This window comes from Glycine max, chromosome 17 (assembly GCF_000004515.6).
Source record: "Glycine max cultivar Williams 82 chromosome 17, Glycine_max_v4.0, whole genome shotgun sequence".
NCBI classification, from domain to species: domain Eukaryota; kingdom Viridiplantae; phylum Streptophyta; class Magnoliopsida; order Fabales; family Fabaceae; genus Glycine; species Glycine max.
This window is the reverse complement of record NC_038253.2, coordinates 10,198,266-10,220,792: the sequence shown is the minus strand read 5'-3', so window position 1 is coordinate 10,220,792 and position 22,527 is coordinate 10,198,266. Positions and strand designations below refer to the sequence as shown.

General features: G+C 33.0%; 3 protein-coding genes across 3 annotated transcripts; 1 reads left to right on the top strand and 2 right to left on the bottom strand.

Annotated features, from left to right (window-relative positions):
* The first annotated feature begins 3,560 nt into the window (after positions 1 to 3,560).
* Positions 3,561 to 4,953, top strand: LOC100812834 (uncharacterized). The gene has a single exon (XM_003549793.5). The coding sequence runs from the start codon at positions 3,750 to 3,752 to the stop codon at positions 4,620 to 4,622; it is 873 nt and encodes a 290-aa protein (XP_003549841.1). The 5' UTR covers positions 3,561 to 3,749; the 3' UTR covers positions 4,623 to 4,953.
* An 8,006-nt stretch (positions 4,954 to 12,959) lies between these two features.
* On the bottom strand, positions 12,960 to 15,549 carry LOC100814094 (lysine histidine transporter 2). The gene is made up of 7 exons (XM_003550816.4): positions 15,362 to 15,549; positions 14,780 to 15,163; positions 13,915 to 14,308; positions 13,495 to 13,600; positions 13,310 to 13,401; positions 13,155 to 13,223; positions 12,960 to 13,058 (listed from the first exon to the last, which is right to left on the bottom strand). The coding sequence occupies exons 1-7, from the start codon at positions 15,547 to 15,549 to the stop codon at positions 12,960 to 12,962; spliced, it is 1,332 nt and encodes a 443-aa protein (XP_003550864.1).
* Positions 15,550 to 17,328: 1,779 nt separating this feature from the next.
* On the bottom strand, positions 17,329 to 21,584 carry LOC102661134 (uncharacterized). The gene is made up of 3 exons (XM_006600735.4): positions 21,091 to 21,584; positions 19,298 to 21,005; positions 17,329 to 19,052 (listed from the first exon to the last, which is right to left on the bottom strand). Exons 1-3 carry the CDS (start codon positions 21,440 to 21,442, stop codon positions 17,738 to 17,740), a joined length of 3,375 nt encoding a protein of 1,124 aa, XP_006600798.1. The 5' UTR covers positions 21,443 to 21,584; the 3' UTR covers positions 17,329 to 17,737.
* Positions 21,585 to 22,527: the final 943 nt, after the last annotated feature.

The window sequence follows — 22,527 nt, the reverse complement described above, 5'->3', positions numbered from 1 at the left end:
AAATTACACTCTCAATAATGGTACCTTATGCCAATAAAGGTTATAAGTCTAGTTAGTAAAAATTAGACTCATTATTTCACAAGAATACAGGTTCAAATTTTGTTAATAAAATAATTTATAAGCATTCAATAAATTTTGAAGTATGTGCTTATCCAATGAATTTCTGAAACTTAATTCATCCAAATTTTCTTTCATAAAAATAAATAATGGTACCTGATGACCGGACCATGAGATCCTCCACTCCCACCAAATCGTACCTTATGTTACACTGACAAGCCTGCTTCACCAGCAATGCACACCACGTCATTTACTTGTACTACAAAAGTGCGAGCCAATCAGAGACCAACATAAAACCAATGGCCTTGATTGCTCCATTTGTAGTTTCGTACTAAGTTGTTCCATGCAAATGGGGTCCACACAACAACATCATAATCCTTTAGCCGTTGCCGGAATTATTGAACTACAACTTCAAATATCAAAGGGCTAAGGACTATATCCTACGACTAGAGGTAACAGGCACGATTGTCTATGGATTTTCCTTTGCTGGGACCAATGAGGAATGAGGGCACGTTGTTACGTGGCGTGATTCTAGGAGCTGAGGGATTTCGTTTAAAGAGTGGCAATGGTTATCAATAGCGCTGAGTTGGAGTGCTCCCATTGGCTCAATGTGTCGTATAATGATCGAATTCACCTCCCAACCCATCCCTTTTAATAATCGAATCATGATACATAAACATTTATTTTTTAAAACACTTAAATAACACTCATTTCTCTCTATTTTTCTTCTCCAATAACATCATATAACTCGTAATATTTATAAGTGTCATATAACATATTGGGTTGGGTGTTCATAAATTTTAAAAATAACTTTTTTTTCTTAATAATTTTTCAACCATTTTTTTTCTAATATATAATATAATTGGTTTAAATTTTTTCTAAGCCTACAGAAATACGGTGATATTTTAAATTTTAATATCCAGTAAATAACTTGATTTTCCTCATGAAGCCGAGGTTATGGGCTTCTGGCTTTATTAGCTACTCTCTCCTGGATTGGTGATTTACGTTTTCAAAATGTAGTCATTGAGTCAGGTTGCAAAATGGTGCTTGATGGCCTCATTCAACAGTCAACAAATGTTACAGAGTTTAGTTCTATTATTGATAATTGCATACAAAAGTGTTTTACTATTCAAATTTGAGTCAGGTTGCAAAATGGTAGTTGATGGCCTCTTTCAACAGTCAACAAATGTTACAAAATTTAGTTTTATTATTGATAATTGCTTACAAAAGTGTCTTACTATTCAAAATTGAGTCAGGTTGCAAAATGGTGATTGATGGCCTCATTCAACACTCAACAAATGTTACAGAATTTGGTTCTACTATTGATAATTGCATACAAAAGTGTCTTATTCTTTAAAATTATTCGATCAGTTTTATTCAAAAACAAATAATTATTAAGTCGTTCATTTTTTTTATTATGGACATCTAGGTTGTATGTTAACCCTTATGTTTTCAATTATGCCTCAACTTGTATTGATACTTTGATTCTCCATGAATAATATGAGTATCATTTTTGTTAAAAATAATAATAACTTGATTTTAATTCCATCTTAATGTAATAATATGATTTTAGTTCCTCATTAATCATTATACATATTTATAGTTTGGTGCGGCGTTTTTTCCTTTACTCCAAAAAAGAAAAAAAATACATATTTAATTTATAGTTTTTTTAGTAAGTGAGTGAGTGTGTGTTTGTATTTTTTTGTTCCAAACTTTAAATTAATTTAATTATTCAATTGTGAGTTTCTTTTTATATATCTTAAATTTCACGTTCTATTTATGAATTAGTAAAAAAATATTTTTTTATTTTTTCTCTTGAATCTTAACTATTTATATTATTCTAATAATTAATTTAAAATCATTACACATATGCATGTATCTAATAATTTAGAACTTTTTATTGGTATTTTTTCAATACCCAAATTTTAAAAATAGTTTGATATAGTTATGCATTGGAAGTGTCAAATAATTTTACATTACCATCCAGTCATAAATTATTGTTATTATAATTCTAAGATAATTATTATAAAAATTAACATATTCATCAAACACATGATAGTCTATAATTAAATAATAATATAAAATTATTTTATATTTTGATGCATAGCCTTTTTTTCCTTAAAAATACTTATGCAATACTAAAAGATGCTTGTTAGATTAAGAAAAAAAATCAAATTGATTCAATACTAGTCAGTTTAATTTTAAATTTAATTCAACCCATTAATTAATTTAAATATATTTCATTTTACAGTTAAAATATTAAAAATAAAATGTATTACAAGTATTTCTACGTTGTAAACTAAATTTTGATCAATGTATATACATAAATAACTTATAATAATATATATCTAGATTTAAAATTTCTTCTTTTCTTTTTTCTCTAATGTTTTGTATGTGTATAGATAAATAATATATATGCAACTGAAATTAAATTATAACAAAAAAGTGTTTTTGAGTAGTTTAAAAAAATTAGTATGATATATGTCCTTTAACGAGAGTACTGTAGATATGGATAAACAAGGAGCATTGCCAGGGGCGGCTTAAATATAAATGGGATATTGTTCCAAAAGGGTATGCCAATATTAATGGGGACACGGTGGTAGAAATTCTTAAAATGAGATTTATTTTATTATACGTATAATTAATATATTTTTATGGTCTACTACTCATTTTTAAATAACACACATTGTGTTTAATTTGTTTATAACATAGTTATTTTTGGATAAAGTTTTTTTTAAGCACGTATAAAAAAAATAAGAAGATAATAAAGTAAGTTTTTTTATAAGTTACACATTTAACTTTATAAAAGTTTTTTTTATTTAACTTCTCTAAAAGTTAAAGTGTATAAGTTAATTAATTATAACTCACAAAGAATTGTCCAATTCATTTACAACACAATTGAAAAGAAAAGGATTTCTTGCACTGCTTATTTTTTATTGCACATGCAGTGTGTGACTAAACATCCTCGACTGTTTAAATTCTTATACGTTAGGTTAGACAGCACATCTATTAGATCTTTCACATTTGTTGTAGGGGAGAGAAGAGAGTATTCAAAGCAGCATAGCTTGCGTATGCTGCAAGTGCATATAAGTAAAATGGTTCGAATAGAGGGTTAAATCCTGATTAGCCTAAAAAGGAAAGAAAATTTACCATAAACTGAGTCTGCGCGCACCTAGTTTTAGGTGCTGCTTTAAACAGGTAATAACTACTATATATAAGATAGAAGTTGGGTAAAACGTAGTCTCACGTCACGAAAATTCAACTTAGATTCGTGTTCTAATCTGGCCATCCACCTGGCACCAATCTCACTGCCATTGTCCCTCACACACGTGGTGGTCACCACATTCTAGAATACTCCAATCCCTTACCCCAACCCTAACCCTAACCCTAACCCTTCTTCATCCGACGGTCAAAGTTTCTCATTCACAATCCCCGAAGCTCTCGCATTCTTACGTGCCACTTTTCTGCCGCTACCACTGTGCACTCCTCCTTCTCCCATTCGTCCCTTCGCTTTCCTTCTCCCAACACACGACACGTTTCCCGCGCCAACCAATCCCTTTCCTCACACCTGTCTCCCCTCACACGTGTCCCTTTCAGGCTTCCTATTAAACCAACACTCCCTCCCTTTCTTCATTATTAATTCGCTCCCTACAATTTTACTTTGCCATAACGGTGAGTTTAGAGAGGGAATAATGGATGGAAGAGGAGGCTGTTGCATCGCCAGGTATGTACCCGGTGCATCCCACGGGTCCACCGTCGACAAAATAATGCTTAGGTTTCGTCCAATCGCTCCCAAACCCGCCGCCGCGGCCACCGCTTCCGACGGCTCTTCGTCCGAGAGCAGTGACGCTTTTCTCAAAAACGGAACCACTAAAAGAAAGTACGTAAGAGATAACAACTACACCAGCAAACGAAGAATCCGCCGGAGAAAGAACACTTCCTCGCCGGAGAAAAAGCAGAAGCCGGTGGTGACTCTTCCGTTGCTTCCGGAAACTCCCGATCGGAAGGATTCTCGGGCAAAGGATCTAACTCCATCACCAGCTAAACCAGTACGAAACAACAACAACAACAACAACAAGAGCAAGAACTTGAATATTATTAACAAGAACGTGCCGGTGTGGGTGAGTTTTGAGAATCGAAGCCTTACGATGATGGGAGGGTGGTGTTCGTGTGTGACGGTGGAGGGCGTGACGGACACGTGCTTGGAGAGCGAGTGGCTGGGGAGTACAGACGAGGAACGGAGACTGAACCTCAGCAATGACACGTGTCCAGGGTTCATATCAGACGGTTACGGGAGGGTGACGTGGACGAACGAGGCGTACGGGAAGATGATGATGATGAAGGGCGAGGGTGATGAGGGACAGGGACCAGTGTTGCTGGTGAATAAGGTGAATACGGTGGTTCCGCACGCGTCGTTCACGTGCTTGGTGAGGGTGGTGCAATACTCGTGTGGGAAGGAGAGAAACTCGCTCACGGTGCCCTGCGATGTGTGGAGAATGGACTGTGGTGGGTTTGCATGGAGATTAGACGTTAAAACTGCGCTTAGCTTGAGATTGGGTTATTAGTTCACAAAGGTATCACGAACTCGAAATACAAAACGGCGTCGCTCCATGGTCGTAGAACTATAACACTATTTCTTCTCTTTTAAGAGCTTAGAATCGTGAATATATATATCTATATATCTATATATATATATATATAACTACTGACGCTAAGCTAGCTTGTTTCACTGTAAATTCATATATGCATGTAGCTTGTCTTTTGTTCTCTTAGATGGTTTTTTCTGATTTGAGTTTGAGCTTGGAACAGTAGCTGTGAGCTAATTATGAATAACTCGCTACGTACCGTTATGGTTATGTAACACTTCTTCTGGTTAGTGAAACTTTTGTTACGTCACATACTGGCTCTTGTTTATATGCGATCTGACATTTATGTTTGTTTTCGATCTGTTTAATTACTTTTCTTCATCCATTAAATTAAAAAAGGATCGATCGAGAATAAACTTTTTGTGATAATCGCTTTAAGTTCAGAAGCTGATCTTCTGCTTCTCCCAAGACTCCAGCAGGAGGGATAGTGCATGGCAGTTGTACTGTTTAAATTGTTTAGATCAGGAAAGAGGTAAGAAACATTTAATATAATTAATTGAAAATTTAGTGTTTTTTTTTCGGTGAATAATTGAAAAAATTGTTTGAATATTTTCTTTATCATTAAATATTTGTCTTGCTGATTAGCATCTTCTTGTGAGATAAATGTAAACGGAATGGTGTAAATTAATATGTTGGGGGAGATGGGGTTTGGGAGATGGGACAAAAAGCTGAACAATGTGATGGGGGAAGATGGGATTAAGGAGGTGGGACAGATGGACAAATAGTGTTAGGGATGGTAGGAACATGGAAGGGGTACGTGGTCGCAAACCGAATTCAATATCACTTGGGATACCATTAACTTATGTAACTGTGGCGTCTGGTGATTGCACCACGTTGCTACATCCGAACCAACCATGTAAACTTTTACTTTTCCAGCATCTCGTCTAGATTTTTCTATGATGTTTCAAATTGATTAAATAAAATGGGAAATGACGAATGAATATATAGAAGAGTCAAAGAATCTGGCTCAAGAGTTTGGAATTGAATTGCAGCCCACGCAATTATAATTCAGTGCATTCAGTGCATAAGTTTTTGCAGTTAAATTAATATTATATATATAGAATTTTGATTCATAGTCAAGTATTATCCAATAACTTTTAATAAAAGTTGATTTAGTTGATAAAAATTATCATATCCCACAATGAAAGTGATCAGTTTGAATCTCATTATTCATGTGGATAGTATGGAACATGTTTGCTCTCTTGTGATCCACTGAAACTTAATTCAGTTAAACTTTTTTATAATGAAAATAATTATTTGATACCTAACTAAAAAATGAAGACAAATATAAGTGTGATAGATAAATTTTGCCTCGATTGCAAAACATACAAAATGCTTTTTTGTTATAACTTTTTCTGTCTTCCTTTGATTTTAAGGGGTATCATTAATGTGTGTAAAGATAAAAAAGTATCAGAAAGATAAAATTAATCGTACACAAAGTCAAATGATTGTTTCATGCTGAGAAATGTTTGCGATTTTTCTGACACTTTTTTTTATAAATATTTTGCCTGATCTATAGGAGGCGTCACTTACCTATGCGTCATCGTTTTCAAAGGTTGTCAGTAAAGGAGATGACAAGCTGAAAATTGTCTACACAAGGTACACCCAGAAAACATGTATTTCATACTTATTTTTATCGTGAATTCATTAAATGTGGATGTTTGTATTGGATTTTATTTGTATTTTTTTTTTTGTTATTTGTTACTTGTCTATGTTTTTATTTTATTATTCCTTTTAAGTTCCGTTTGTTTGTGTGATGTTTTTACCTGTGAGACACTTTGATAATTGAAATTGAAATTTTGTTAAAAGCTAGATGATATATGAAGGTACATCTTAATTAATGAAAATTTGTCTCCTATTTTTCATATATTCAATTTTTCAACAATAAAATATTTTATAAGAAGTTAATAAAAATAAACGTCGGGAAACAACTACACATAGGTGAAGGCAAGGAACAAGATGGTGTGCAAACGAGAAAGAAAGAGTGAAGACAGTCCAAGTGTTTCTGGCCTGCAAAAAGGCAAAGGACAAACGCTAGGCTCCACTTCATGCGTCAATAATCAGGTAAATTATTTTAAAATCATTCTAGTCTGATACATAATTTTATGAAACCATAGTTTAATAAAAAAAATTAATAAGTCATAAAATATCATATAAAGTGGAACAAAGGAATATAGAATCTAAATTAAAAGTATAATTTGATTTTTTTATGAGATTTAATTTAAAATGTCTATTGAAATAATTATTTTTTCACAAAAAATATTCTTAATTAAAATCAGTTATAAATATATTGGCGTGATAATAAAAAACATAATCCATTAATATTTTTAATTTTTTCACATGAATAATTTAAAAAATATATTAAATTAAGATAAATTTAATAATATCAATTAAATTAATTAATTATTTTTAATATTGACAAGTTAATTAATTGAACCTTATGTCATGTTTATATATGCGCATGCTACGTCAATTACTCTTTTAAGGTAAGCTGTAATGTGACATGTATATATATATATTATCACCTCTTGTTGCTATCATCTTATAACGTAAGTAAAAAATATTTTTGATTTCACGGTGGGTGTCAAATGTTTCGGCTGAGTTTTAGGTAAGTTTTTTTTTTATTTTCTTCTTTCATTTGTTGTCTTAGAGGACATTTCTAATCTCTTGTCCTAGTGTGGGGTGTGTTATTTACAAATAGAATTTGGACTCAGTTGAACCTGAGGTGTTTATTTATGTATGAAGTCATTGAAAATGTACCTAACTTGTGTTTTTTTTTTGAATCTATGTATACAAGTTCGACCTTGAAGAGGTTATACTGATTGACTAACTAATCCTCTAAGTGTTGTGCGTGATCGTGGGGACTAACTAATCCTCTAAGCTCATGCGTGATTGTGAGGAACTAGTGGTTGTCGAAAGTTAGTGATTATCACTAGCGGAGTAAATATACGACTTTGGAACAATTAGAAAATTACAAAAACCAAGTCATTCATTTTGAACAACAAAGAGTGATTAATCAAATTCGACAACTGATTTTACAACAAATCTTATAGGGAACTTTAGGAACTCTAAAGAGTTGCTTGACCAACGACTTACGTATTATCAATGCTAATATCGGCATGTTTGGGACGAGTTTATGGGTTGTACGATGCAAAACTTATACTCATTTGTAGTGAAAAGTAAAAACATAGTATTGAATAAATTAAAACAATTATACATAATGTTGTGGAGAATATTACTTCTGATATGCATACCCAATTTGTCCACCAAGAGAAGCTAATAAACCTGGTTTGTATATGATATGCCACATTACGCAGGGAGGCTGAAAATTGACGATCGTGAAATACATTAACATCAACATTTGTTTCAAGGCTTATAAAAATGTATCGTAGAGCATATATTCTTCCTTACGAAGACTGAAGTCCGATCAAAGACAAATCCTCCAAATAATCCAAGAAACCCACTAAAGAAAGGAAATGTAATTCTTAGGAACAATATAAGTTCTGCATTTATAGACACTTGTAATTGTTAGATAAATTCGCTTTATACGTTAAAAAAATATAATTATACAAAATTAATTTATAAAAATTCTTTTGTATAATTTTTTTTTATAAAAAATGATTTTAACTTATGTATAAATTAATTTTAACTTACAAGAATTTTTTTTTCTTTTTATCTTCTATTCTTAGAAATATTTGTGGATAAACTTATCTAAACATATCCTATATACATGAAGATGAGACTTGTATGAGAGGGGGAAGCACACTCACTCACCAACGTATACATTGCGAGTTATGAATCTAAGGTACCAAGTTGGCTTGAACTTCATCCTTTTTACAAGGAAAGATTCAAACATATCAAACACTGGAACAGCAAAGACCTAACATGAAAATTGATTAGATTTAGATAACTCATAAAGCACAAAATAGTTTTTAAACACAAAACATAGAGAGAGGGAGAGAAATAGCAAATTATGTAGCTTACCTCATAACTCCCAATCATATGAACAACAATAAATACGTTACAACTACAATGAGCCAGCGTGGTTTCTCAAGGGACATAAGGATGTTGTCTTCAACCGTGTTTCCAAAAGCCTAGTAGCAAAAAAATAACAATAGGAAAATAACACAAAGCCACTATGAGATAACCAACAGAAATGCCCCTCCACATGACTATTTTGGAGGGCTTTTCAGGTTGGAAGGCATGGTTGCTTGGATCTCCAAAACTACATTTCAAGCTCTGGCATTTCTACCCCTATATATTAATTTTTAAATTGTTTTTCTCTCTCTTAACTATCTATTAAAACTGTTAAATTAATGACAAACCTTTCTCATTAATTTCTAATATAAACCTTTCAAAATAGAAACCAACTAAATTTAAGGGGATATTTTATGATTAAAAATAATTTTACAAAGAATTGAGGAGAATCTTTAAAAGATAAATAAATATTCAACTGTTATGTTTGTACTTATATACAACTTATTGTTAGGGGTGGGTAAGCGGCCCGGCCCGGCCCGCGTAAAGCCCGCCCACATAAGTCCGTATTGGCAGCGGACCGGGCCAGTCCGTCTCGCTTCTTACACGGACCAAATAAATTGGTCCGCCCCTACCCCGCGGATCCCGCAGGTCAAACGGGTCGGTCCGCAGACGTACTTTTAAAAGAATTTCAATTTTAATAAAAATACAATACAACGAAGTTAAGTTCAATACAAATGTAAATAAAATCTCAATAATTAGTTAATTACATCAATAAAATAAATAATGTCTTAACAAAAGAAAATTCAAGCAATGAATTGAATTGTAACACCTCATTTGTCAAGATTTTGAATTATGATTTCACTTGTTTAACGAAGTTGGAGCTTATTATTTAACTTCCTTTTCTTACTAAAATACAATGGTTTGACAAGTCATCATTATGTTCCAGGATTTTTTGTTTTGTTTAGAGCATTGGAGGAGCTTATTATTTAACTTCCTTATATAACATTGTTATGCAAGAAGCATCATTATTATGTTAAATTAATTCTTTAAAACCAAGAACTAGAATCCAACACTTGTATAGTCCAGTAAATTAACATAATAATTTTCAGTAAATTTTTTAACCTTTAAGCCTTTTAATTTATCAGTTAATTTTATTAAACAAATTAAAAAAAACATTTTCAATTAATGTTCATGTTAGTTTCATGGAGCTTCTGGGTTTTCAATAGCCATGTCATTATGTTAATTTATTCATTATCATCTTCTCTTCTAATGTTCACGGATCTTCTTCATAAACATGTAAATATGTAAAAGAGTTTCTTATAAAAAAAAACAATGATTATTTCGGAGCTTTCTCAAGTATCATTGTCATTATTTTTATCTGCAAATATGTTGGTTAATTTTATTAAAGATGTGATTGGAAGGGATTGACCTTATTAAATATCAATGACAAAAAAAAAACAAATAACCATTGTGTTATCTAAAGTGTTAAGATAAAAATTAAAAATAAACATAATTTGAAGGAACTAAAAACAATTTTTTTAAAAAAAACCTAAAATAAAAAAATACTAAATGGTAAGAATTAAAAAAAATATATTTAAGTCTTATTTTTTTATTAATAAATATTAAATTATTATTTTTACAATGGTGGAGTTGTATATATTCAAAGAAACATAATTTATGAACATGTAATAGAATGATAAAATTCATACATGAAATTAAATATATAATAAAATAAAAATATATTATGTATTATAATGACTATTATTAAAATGCATTTAATAAGAATCTGATTTGATATAATAAATTTACATTTAAAATTGAATTAATTGTATTTAATCATTAATAGTATCAACCCTTGTTATTTTGAATGAATTAATTAAAATTAAATTAATTACATTTAATCAGATAATGAAATTGGGACTGCCAACTGACATTTTCTATTTATATAAAACCTTCACTTATATAATATAAAGATATAGATGATATAATTAATATGATGATTATCTAATCCATTCTAAGCTTTGGCATTTCTACACCTATAATATGATGATATCACATTTCTACCATGAGGGTGGGACTTGGGAGGGAGGCATATGCTGCAACCTTTGAGAGTTGAGACCGCGTTCAGGAAAACATATTTGGAAATTAAATTTTAGTTTGCCTATTTATTATTATGTATTTTTTTATTAATTTTTAATTTATTATGAATTCAAATTGAATGGAATGTATTTATATATACATTCGGAGATTCTAACTATGCATTAAGAGTATATATTTTTAGTATATTTATTAATTAAATATAAAAATACAAATGAATTATTTTAAAGAAAAAATATATAAATATAAAATTAAAAACATGTGAGATAACATGTGTAATAACCAATTCTTAGTAAGATCTCAAAAGTAAAAATTATTGAGATCTTAAAAATTAATGTAACACATGAGATCACTACAATAACTTAAGAACTACAATCACTTAAGTTCTAACGAGTTACTGTAAATCCGCTTTATACTTTAAATGCAGAAAGAGGTCACGAGTAAAATTTGTAGTCCTTGACTTCTAGTGTGATCTGCCTCAATGCGCCGATAGAAGCTAACACCACACCATTAATAACACTCCACAAACGATGCAAAACTGAAATAAACTATTAGAAGTGTATACAATATTAAACAACACAATTATATAAGATCATGGAGAATATTTTTGGACTACATACCCAATTTGCACACCAAGACCAGCTAAATATCTTTGGTCTGTAGATGGCAAGGCACATTATGCAGGGGGCGCTGCAAACAATAGAAAAATATACTAACATCAGCATTTGCTTGTAGGCTATGAAGAAAAATTGTGGTAGACTATATATTTTCCTTACAAAGTATGTGGTTGGAGCAAAGACAAATCCCCAAAGAAGCCCAGAAGAAGCCCACCAAAGGAAGGAAATGTAACAGCAATGAACAATGTAAACACTGCATATGCAGAAACTGGTAATTGTTAGATAAGTTCTCTATAACGAAAATGAGACTTGTATGACAGTGGAAAAGCATACTCACAAACGTATGTATATCTGCTGCTGCTGCTGTTCCCAATCTAATAGGTTAAAGAAAATATCCTAGGATAACAATAATTCAAAATTCCACGGGATATAAAGTTTGTTATCATCTGAAATAGTCTTTGAAACCAATTTTTCAACAAAGTTATGCGCTTGATAGCTTAATCAATTAATTGGTACAAATAAATCATTTATATATATTAATATAAACGAATTGAGTTCTTTTAAGATTGAATTTTACTTTAAAAGTTATAGTTTTAGTTTATTTTATTTTTAGATTATTAAATTTTACTTTAAAAATTATAATTTAGTTATTGTTTTAGTTTATTTTATTTTTAGATTATTAAAATTTAGAAATTATCATCGTTTTTTAAAGATAGAATACTTTATTATATTAAAATAAAGAGTGAAATAATAAAAATAACTCAAAAAGGTAAAATTGTAAAATTTCAAAGATAAATAAAGTTCTAAAATTTATCCCATCTGCTTCTCCAATACTCTAAACAAACAATTCTGGAACATAATAATGTCTTGTCAAACCATTGTTTTTTTAGGAAGGAATTAAATCACATTCGAAATTAGTAAGTTCCAACTTCATAAAACCAGTGAAATCATAATTCAATACTTGAACCAACCATCACATTACATTTTGCTGCCAAACAGGTGCATTACTTTTTTTAGTCTGACAAAATAGAATCATATAATGGGAACTGGGTTCATGAACCCTATGCATATTGCATAACGGTGGCCATTCAAGTATTTCAACAGAATCAACCAAGACATAGAAGCAAAAACTTGTCGATCATTCGAGGGTAAAAAAATGTTATATTCAGACTCATAAACTTGCTAGTTGAAGCAAAAACTTGTCGAGCACATAGAGTTTACTTAAACACGTACAGTTTGTGATTTCAAGAGAGTTTACTCGTTTTTTTGTGTTGTCATACTGAAAAATCAAACATAGAAGTTTAATTGTTAACTTGAGTTTGACATTTTTCTATGATCTAACGGAGATCCTTGGTTTCACAGCCTAAAAATGAAATAAAAACATGTGAGATAACATGTGTAATAACCAATTTTTGATAAGATCTTAAAAGTAAAAATTATCGAGATCTTATTAATGTCACACATGAGATAACTACAATAACTTAAGTTCTAACCAGCAAGGTTGCCATTGGAAATGCGCTTAATGCCATTGGAAATGCGTTAATACTCTAAACGGGGAAAGAGGTCACGAGTAAAATTTGTAGTCCTTGGCTTCTAGTATGATCTGCCTCAATGCACCGATAGGAGCTAACACCATTAATAACACTCCACAAACGATGCAAAACTGAAGTATGAAGAAAAATCAAACTCATTAGGAGTGTATACAATATTAAACAACACAATTATATAAGATTATGGAGAATATTTTTGGACTACATACCCAATTTGCACACCAAGACCAGCTAAATATCTTTGGTCTGTATAGGACAAGCCACATTATGCAGGGGAGCTGCAAACGATAGAAAAATATATTAACATCAGCATTTGCTTGTAGGCTATGAAGAAAAATTGTGGTAGACTATATATTTTCCTTACAAAGTATGAGGCTGGAGCAAAGACAAATCCCCCAAAGAAGCCCAGAAGCCCACCAAAGAAAGGAAATGTAACACCAATGAACAATGTAAACACTGCATATACAGAAACTTGTAATTGTTAGATAAGTTCTCTATATACCAGGAATCGATAAGTAGACTTGTATGACAGTGGAAAAGCATACTCACAAACGTATGTATTGCGAGTTATGAATCGAAGGAACCATGTTGGCTTGAACTTCATCCATTTTACCATGAACGATTCTAACATATCAAACACCGGAACGCCAAAGACCTAACAAGAAAATTAGTTAGATTGAGATGACTAAGCACAAAATAGTTTTTAATTTTCTTTTAAATCTAGGATATCTCCTTGCCTTACTGGGATTTAGAAATTAATTAGTTTCTTAATAAGTTACTAAAATTTATTGAAGGGATGGACTTCTTTCCAGTTTTAAAATATATTATTTCATATACACGAACTCGAGGGTTAAATCTCCTTATCATATTTTTAAAGGACATGACTATCGGTCAATTATACGATATTGTGTTGGAACAAAATATTTTCTAATAACTCAACAGAGAAGAAGAGAAAGTTATGCAGTGAACCTGATAGCTCCCAGTTACATGGACAACAACAAAAATATTAGCAGCTACAATGAGCCAACGTGGTTTCTCAAGGGACAGAAGGATGTTGTCTTCAACAGAGTTTCCAAAAGCCCAGTAACCAAGGATACCAACAGGGAAATAACAAAGAGCCACTACAGCATAAGCAACAACCATGCCTCTCCACATGGCTATCTTGGAGGGCTTTTCAGGCGTGGAAGGAATGGTTGCTTGGATCTCCAAAATTACACTGTGCGCAGCATACCCAAAAGCTATAGTCCCCAAAGCGCCAAAGAACCCAAATACGCTTTCTGCATCGCTTGAAAATCTGCTACTATATTTCACGCCTTGTTGAACGCCCCTGTGAAGTGAAGTTATCCACGCAATAGTGGAGTAGCTGCACAACGAGCAAAGATAGTCATGTCTACTTCCTAGAAAAATTGTTCCATATTATATCGTATAATGGTGAGTTTGTTTAAAATTAAAATAAGTATTTTTCTAAAAATATTTATTTAATAAATAAATAGGATTCAATTATCAAAATAAGCAACAACAAAAATTAGACAAAAAAAAGCTACTTATTTATTAAGTAAATGAAATAAGTGTTTTTTTTTAAAATAAGTTCATTTGCAACCTCAATCAATCATATTCAAGAATTTCAAATCAATTAAAAACATTCCTTTAGAAAACAAAGATTGATATTTCATTTTGGTTCTAAAAAGATTGATTTTCGAACCGTAAAATAAATCAAATTCATTTTTTTTTCTCTATTAAGCAGATGATTTTTCTTTTTGAATAAAAAAAACGAACACTTGAAATGACTTGAAGGGATGATCAATAACTGTATATAAAAAAATAATAACCCTACCCGACGGACATGACAGCGGCAGCAAAAGAAACACCAGCAATGGAGTTGAAACTAGGGAGGTGAGATAGAACGATTTGAACACAGGCATATATCATGATGAAGTAAGTTCTCCTAATGGGCTCACAGTCATCACAGAGAATATCGTAAATCTTCTTTAGAGAATTCCCACCAGTGATCATATAAACTATATTTATGCCAACGTCAACCATTAGTTGCTGAGGCACCACAATCCACAGCCCAAGCTTTTCCCCGAACGCATGCTGCCCCAATTCATGATACCTGTCAAACCTCTTTCCCGGTTCAGGCTCGTGCATCTCAATCATTTGCCATGCAGTGTACAGAGTGCAAATCCATGAAAGGAGCAATATTGTAACGCCCCAACCCCTGCCACAACAAAGAAACATGCATGCATGAAGGCCATAACAATAGAATAATGATACAGTATAAACACTCCATAATAATAATTTTTTTTTCTATTCATTGATATTTTAATAAGTGTGTTTTTAGGTATATACAAGAAAAAAACTCTGGATACATATTTATTAGGAAGTGATGAGGCATGAAAAGAGAAGATGAGATTACCATCCTAGCTCTGACATGGCGTATGGGAAACCCAGCACACCAGCTCCAACAACAGCAGTGACATTGTGAAAAGCAGAGTACCACCACTTTGCGTTCCTGGATTTAGTGATAGGAAGCCAGTCATTGATGTCTTTCTCCTTCCATTTTATTTGGCATTGATGTTGTTGTTCTTCCGGATTCATTGACATCTTCACAGTTCCCCACAGTTCCTCCTCGTAACTCCTTTGCAGCTGTTGTGCCAACTTAATAGGTTACAGAAAATATACTGTAACTGACATATCCTAGGATAACAATAATTCAGAATTTCACGGGATATAAAGTTTGTTATCAACTGAAATAGTCTTGAAACCAAATATTTTCCAACCAAGTTATGTTTAATCAATTAATTGGTAAAATAAATCATTTATATATATTAATATAAACGAATTGAGTTCTTTTAAAATTAAATTTTACTTAAAAAATTATAATTTAGTTATTGTTTTAGTTTATTTTATTTTTAGATTATTAAAATTTAGAAATTATCATCGTTTTTTAAAGATAGAATACTTTATTATATTAAAATAAAGAGTGAAATAATAAAAATAACTCAAAAAGGTAAAATTGTAAAATTTCAAAGATAAATAAAGTTTTAAAATTTAAAAAAAAAATGAATTTTATTTTCATATAATTTAATTGAAGTGTTTTTTTAATTTGTTTGATAAATTAAAAAACTTAAGGGCAATTTTTTTACTGAAAATTATTATGTTGATTTATTGGACTATACAAGTGTTTGACAATAATAGGTACAGAAGTGGTATGATGGCATGAATATTTTTATTTTGCATAAAAGATATATTTTTAAATAATTCTAATTTTTTGTTTTAAAATTAATTTAAACAATTTGTTTACTACTCCATAAAATTAAATTAAAAATAGTATAAGATCATAGAAGTCAGCAAGTCATTCGTCCCTCTTACTCTTGACAAAGAAATAGGTCAAAACATAATAATGATGCTTTTGGATAATAATGTTCTATGCGTAATTCATTAACGATTTTAGAAATTTATCCGCTTCTTCAATACTCTAAACAAACAATTCTGGAACATAATAATGTCTTGTCAAACCATTGTTTTTTTTAGGAAGGAATTAAATCACATTCGAAATTAATAAGCTCCAACTTCATAAAACCAGTGAAATCATAATTCAATACTTGAACCAACCATCACATTACATTTTGCTGCCAAACAGGTGCATTACTTTTTTTAGTCTGACAAAATAGAATCAAATAATGGGAACTGGGTTCATGAACCCTATGCATATTGCATAATGGTGGCCATTCAAGTATTTCAACAGAATCAACCAAGACATAGAAGCAAAAACTTGTCGATCATTCGAGGGTAAAAAAATGTTATATTCAGACTCATAAACTTGCTAGTTGAAGCAAAAACTTGTCGAGCATGTAGAGTTTACTTTAACACGTACAGTTTGTGATTTCAAGAGAGTTTACTCGCTTTTTTGTGTTGTCATACTGAAAAATCAAACATAGAAGTTTAATTGTTAACTTGAGTTTGACATTTTTCTATGGTCTAACGGAGATCCTTGGTTTCACAGCCTAAAAATGAAAGATACATAAGTGCACAAATTCTCAGTTAGCACACACTCCATGGAATGTAGTAGTCTGCAGATGCATGACAGAACATTGACACCAACAAACAGATTCACATAAAACTAAGACGGGGTGTTAAATAAGTAGTATCAAATTCACAATATTCCTATATAATATTATATTTTTTTTTTAAAAAAAAGAGAGATCTTCTAGCCTGAAAATAAAAGATTTAACCATGGTTGCACATGATAATAAAAAAATATTAAGTATTCTGGGTCATCATTACCTAGTGAAATAGAAGCAGTAGTGCCGAAAGGAATGACCAAAAACAGAAAGTGGAAGGAAAAGAAAAGGGATAGAGCCCTTAAAGGAATTTACTGGATTCCATGTCTAATGGTTCTTGCTCCTTTGAAAGAGTGTTATCAATCATCGCTATAATATGATCACCTGCCAAGACAGCACGTAAAAGACCAAAACTTAACTGCTCCAGCAGTCAAGAATTTCCTATTTCCTATTTCCTATTCAAATTGAAATAAAACAAAACTCAACTGTTCCAACAGTAAAGAATAACCGTACAGTAAATGTTAAAATGGAAAGAATTTCCAGAGTTGCAACTAGCAATCATCGGAATCTTCCTCAAAATGCCATGGCCAAGGCTAGCTAAAACTGCAATTATTTGATATAAAGAACTGTATCACCATCACGTTCTGTCTGTAATATTGAGTTATGAGAATCCCAAATTTTTTATTTTGGAATTCTAGGACCCAGGTCCTGCTTGCACCAGGAACTCCTCAGTTTTGCATCTTTGACTCATCTGCTTTCTTGAGGTCATCAACCAGCTTCTCCTTGTTAGGTAAGACTGGATCAGCAACAAAGGAATAGTTCTTATGAGACCGTTGCTTCTCTCTATAATTTGATGATGGAATTTTGGAAAGGGTACCCGTAGTTGATTCAGTGGATGATGAATTAAACATATCAGCCAGAGAAGTGTCCAAGCTGTCAACATTGTCTGACTTCTTGCCATTATTCTCTCTGTATTTCGATGAAGGAATCTGGGAAAGGGTGTCCCTGGTTGACTCGGTGGATGAATCTAAAATTTCAGCCAGAGAAATGTCCAAGCTGTCAACATTGTTTGATTTCTTGCCACTATTCTCTTCTTCCTTGCTGCTGTGCCACAAATCCATAGCTTGCCAAAAAGAACTGTCTTGTTCATTACATTTTGGCTTTCTTTGCTGTGCTGATTGAGTTAAACAAGAGTCATCTCCTTCAGATGCAGAAAACTCATCATCTGATACGACAGGTTCATAATCAGGATGCTTTGATTTTGATGTATCCAGTTCTATAGTTTTCTGACTTGGCTTTAATTCTAAACCACTCTTGTCGGAATTGTTGATAGAAACAGGACCTACCTCACACCATAGGGATTCCATGTTATCATCTTTGGGGGCTGACTCAGATGATTCACTATCTGAGTTGGAAGCTGCATGAATATCAGTGGTTGCTTGAGTTTTGAGGATAGAAGTTTCCAAGTCTGAATCACAGACAGCAGGAACAGAAGGAAAAATATAAGTGGACTCTAATTTGACCCCAGGCATTATCTGTAGCAAGGCTGCCAACTTTTGATAACCAAGCTTCTGTATATCAAGATGATAGCCATACCTATCAACAAATAGTCTTTGGAAAGAACCAATATTATACCCCTCTGGGTGTTCCCTCAGCATTTCACTCACAAGTTTTTTACAGTCTTCTAATATATCATTTCTGGATCTCTCGGTATATTTTGTTTCCATAGTTGGTGCAGAAACTTGAGAATGAGCAATACTCTGATTGTGTTTCTCCACATCATGTTCTAATGATTTTTGCAAGTTTGACTGTGATGTTCTACCTATAAAGAGAGATCTCAAACCATTTACATCATGGGATTGGTTCACCGATGATTTCTTCTGAACAGGTCGAATTAGCTTAAAAGGAAATGTTTTGGAGGGGTTTTCCTCCAACCATTTTTTCTCTGTTATTAACAATTCCACCAATTGAAGGATGTCTTCTTTGGGGAGTGATCTAAGAACCAGGGGTCCACCATTTTGTAATTTATGCACCACATCCTCCCTGACACAAACAACACGTAGCAGAATGCTATATTTAACAGAAACATTAAAATTTCAAAAGGACACAACTTTCAACAGAAACATTATGATATAATTAATTTGTTATATTGTTTTCCTTGCTTTGGTAGTTGAGGCTCAGTATTAGAACAGGGAATGAATGAACACACGGAGGCCAAAAGTTGGTTATTATCAATAACAAAGGAAGTTTTTTTAGATGATCTGTACAAAACTAAAATGCACACTAACCTGCTTCTTGACTGGGAGAAAAGAAGTGATCCCTTGGGTGCAAAAATGAAAGATTCCATATTATTCCAAAAGGAAGCACTAGAAAATAACTCAGGCTTTGCAGAATGACTAACAGTCTGATCCAATACTGTTAACTTGGGCTCTTCAAATTGACTAACAGTCTGGTCCAACTCAGATAACTTGGAATCCTCGGCATGACTAACATCCTGATCCAGTTCTGATAACTTGGGCTCTTCAGATTGACTAACAGTCTGGTCCAGTTCAGATAACTTGGAACCCTCAACATGACTCACAGCCTTGTTCTGAAGAGCGATCAAATCATCGTACTTTTCATTGCTTCTCCCAAATGGCCACCAGCTTCTAATCCAGCTAAAGAATGTTGGAGTTCTGTTATTAGTTTTAGGACTTGCACCAGGTGTTTGGACAACTGGAGAGCCATCAACTGGTGAAGAAGATGGGCTGTGAACAACTTCATCAACCTCCATTCTAGTCGGATCCTCACATTTGTTCTTTGCTTCAAAATCTCCAGATTCATAATTTGCAATAACATTGTCTTCCACCATTGATTGATCATTTCCAGCAGAGTGATTCTCTGAAGTTGTATGCTTTTCCATACTTTTATGACCTGCATCCTCACACCTAACAATGTCTTCAACAGATGATTTTTGACAAGTCACTTTTAAGGAATCCATCTTCGTTTCAGAATCTTTGTTGTCCTTGGGTGGCAGTTGAGTCTCTGAGTGTTGTGCATTAGCCACATCCACAACCTTGTCACAAGCTACAGAAGATTTCTGCAACTTATTTGGTGGCTGACAAACATGTTTTTCAACCAATACAGGAGATGATGATTCACCATCAACATACTCCTCATTGGATCTCCCTTGTGAAGGACTCGGTTGGACTGGCTTTGATTTGTCATCCGAACTCCTTTCACGGATCGGGGCAATTGAGAATTTCTCATCAGCTCCCTTAACCTTACTTTTATCCTCACCATTTACCTTCGGAGTCGCTGCACACCCTTTCTCCTTATTCTTCGCACCAGACATTGTGGATGCCACAGAACTGCTCTCACAAGGTTCCGGGGATTCCGAAGGAACCAAATGTACAGCAAGAAAACCCTCAACACCAGGCCGAAGCTGTACACGTGGCAACGACAACAGAAAGCGGGAAAACCTTTTATGCCCAAACATCCCTTTATCCAAACGCTCACCACATTTCACCAACTCAGCGCGAAGAACATCAATATCTATCCCTTTTGGATGCAAACTTAATATACGCCTAACCTGCTTCACAACCGACTTGGGAACCGAACCCAAAGAAGAAGGCTCGTGGACCTCCACATTGGGCAAAGAGGCATCAGCAGCCTCCTGAGCCGCAACTGGAGCCGGCTTTTCAAGAGAATCTGGCTTGTAGCTTCCATACCAAGAACCATACGGCCCATCGGGTGGATGGTTGAAACATTTTCCAGTAAGATTTCCTTCCTTAAGCATCGAAGACCAATGCCACGCTATCGTGGCGGCACTGTGGAGAACACCAGGGGCGCTCTCTGGGGTAGCGAGCAAGATATTGTAGTTACTCGTTCTCAACCTATGCAACACGCCAGCGAAGTCTCTGTCGCCGGATATCAAGAGTATATGCGCGGGTGGAGGGTTCTGCGAGACCCAATACATTAGGTCAACGAGAATGTCGGTGGTGCTGCTCCTTCCATCTGGCGAATGCAAAAAAAAAAAAAAACTAAATGCCCATTTTATAATACTTTGAAAGAGAAGAAGAGGAACCGAACCGAACATTACCTTTGACGTGGATGAAGCGAACGCCGGTGTAGGCGAGTGCTTCCTGGTGGACGCGGGAGAGGAGCAGAACGTCGCCGAAGGCGGTGATGTTGAGAGGGCCTCTGATGCCGTTGGCTCTCATTGCCTCCATGATTGTGGGGGCAACTTTGAGAACGTCGAAATTGTGGGGCACGTGGCACTTTGTGAAGTCCCACCAGGCCCAAACCCTCACGTCTCGGGACTTTTCCTCTGCAGACGATGATGGCTGGCACGGTTGGAGCGCGCGAGTAGAGTAGGAGGAAATGAAGAAGAAGTTTTTGCGGAGAAGGGGCCTTGCCGCGGGGATGAGAAACAATCGGTAACCGGTTGCCATGGGGGTGTGTTGGAATTATCAAGGAAGAAGGCTTCTGAGAGCCGAAGCTAAAACCCTTGTACCCTGGCTGTGCTAACTGGGACATGTCTTGGTTTTTATTTTATTTTTATTAACCACTAAAAAGTGAAAACTCAAAAATGTTGGGACTACAAAAATAAACAAGATTTTAAGCACTTTTTTTTGTCAGTTTATAATTGATTCTTAAGACTGTTATTTTTACTGTTTGATTGGCTTTTATCCCCGTTGAAAACTAGGGGTGAATGTTAGAAGTTAACACGTTCAATTAATTATTTTTTATTTTCTTACTGTTCGAATTTCGAAGAAATTTTTCTTCTAGAACTTAAATTCTACGCAAACATGTTGTTTTAATTTACTTAAAATAAATATTCTTATTAATATTATTTTTGTAAATGTAATTGCATATTTTGAAATAAACCTTACCTTGGATTCTCTATTCTTTCCATTTTTTATTTGGGTTTATCTTGACTCTATTGAAGTGAAATGTAATTCTAAGATTTTGAGGTCATACCCAATTATTTCCCAAGAGTAAATAATCAAACAATTTTTTTTAATATATTTAAAATAGGAGTTAGTATTCGTAGTTTTCAACCAGAAAGAAAAAAGCTAAAAGGGAAATAAAAAATATTGTAAGAAGTGAATACATAAATAAAATATAAGACGTATTTTAAAAATGCAAGGCGTATTTTAAAAGATAAAATATAAAACTATAAGAGAAAAATAATCATGATAAATTTATTGATTTTTAAAATAATTCAAATAATAATTTATGATTATATTATATAAAATTATTTTAAATTATCATTACATAAACATTAAACTCAAACTATAATCATTAATTAAAATTAACTCATGATTACTATTTCTCAAGCTATTTGTTTTTGAAACAAAGGTTACGATTCTTTTATTTTCAAGGAATCAAACCCTAAATTATAGACATGTAATAATTTAAGAACCAAATAAATACAGATTGTCATTTTCTGAGACCAAATTATATAGTTGCACCAAAAAACAAAATTTATATAGTTGCTGGGCTTCTATTTTTCTTCTTCTCTTTTTTATTTTGG

Coding starts and splice junctions, on each gene's coding strand:
- LOC100812834 (XM_003549793.5), top strand. CDS start 3,750: ATGGATGGAAGAGGAGGCTGTTGCATCGCCAGGTATGTACCCGGTGCA.
- LOC100814094 (XM_003550816.4), bottom strand. CDS start 15,549: ATGTCAATGAATCCGGAAGAACAACAACATCAATGCCAAATAAAATGG. Junction 13,601..13,914: donor ATGTAACTGGGAGCTATCAG/GTTCACTGCATA, acceptor TTTTCTTGTTAG/GTCTTTGGCGTTCCGGTGTT. Junction 13,402..13,494: donor AACTCGCAATACATACGTTT/GTGAGTATGCTT, acceptor CTGTATATGCAG/TGTTTACATTGTTCATTGGT.
- LOC102661134 (XM_006600735.4), bottom strand. CDS start 21,442: ATGGCAACCGGTTACCGATTGTTTCTCATCCCCGCGGCAAGGCCCCTT. Junction 21,006..21,090: donor TCGCTTCATCCACGTCAAAG/GTAATGTTCGGT, acceptor TGCATTCGCCAG/ATGGAAGGAGCAGCACCACC. Junction 19,053..19,297: donor TTCTCCCAGTCAAGAAGCAG/GTTAGTGTGCAT, acceptor TGTTTGTGTCAG/GGAGGATGTGGTGCATAAAT.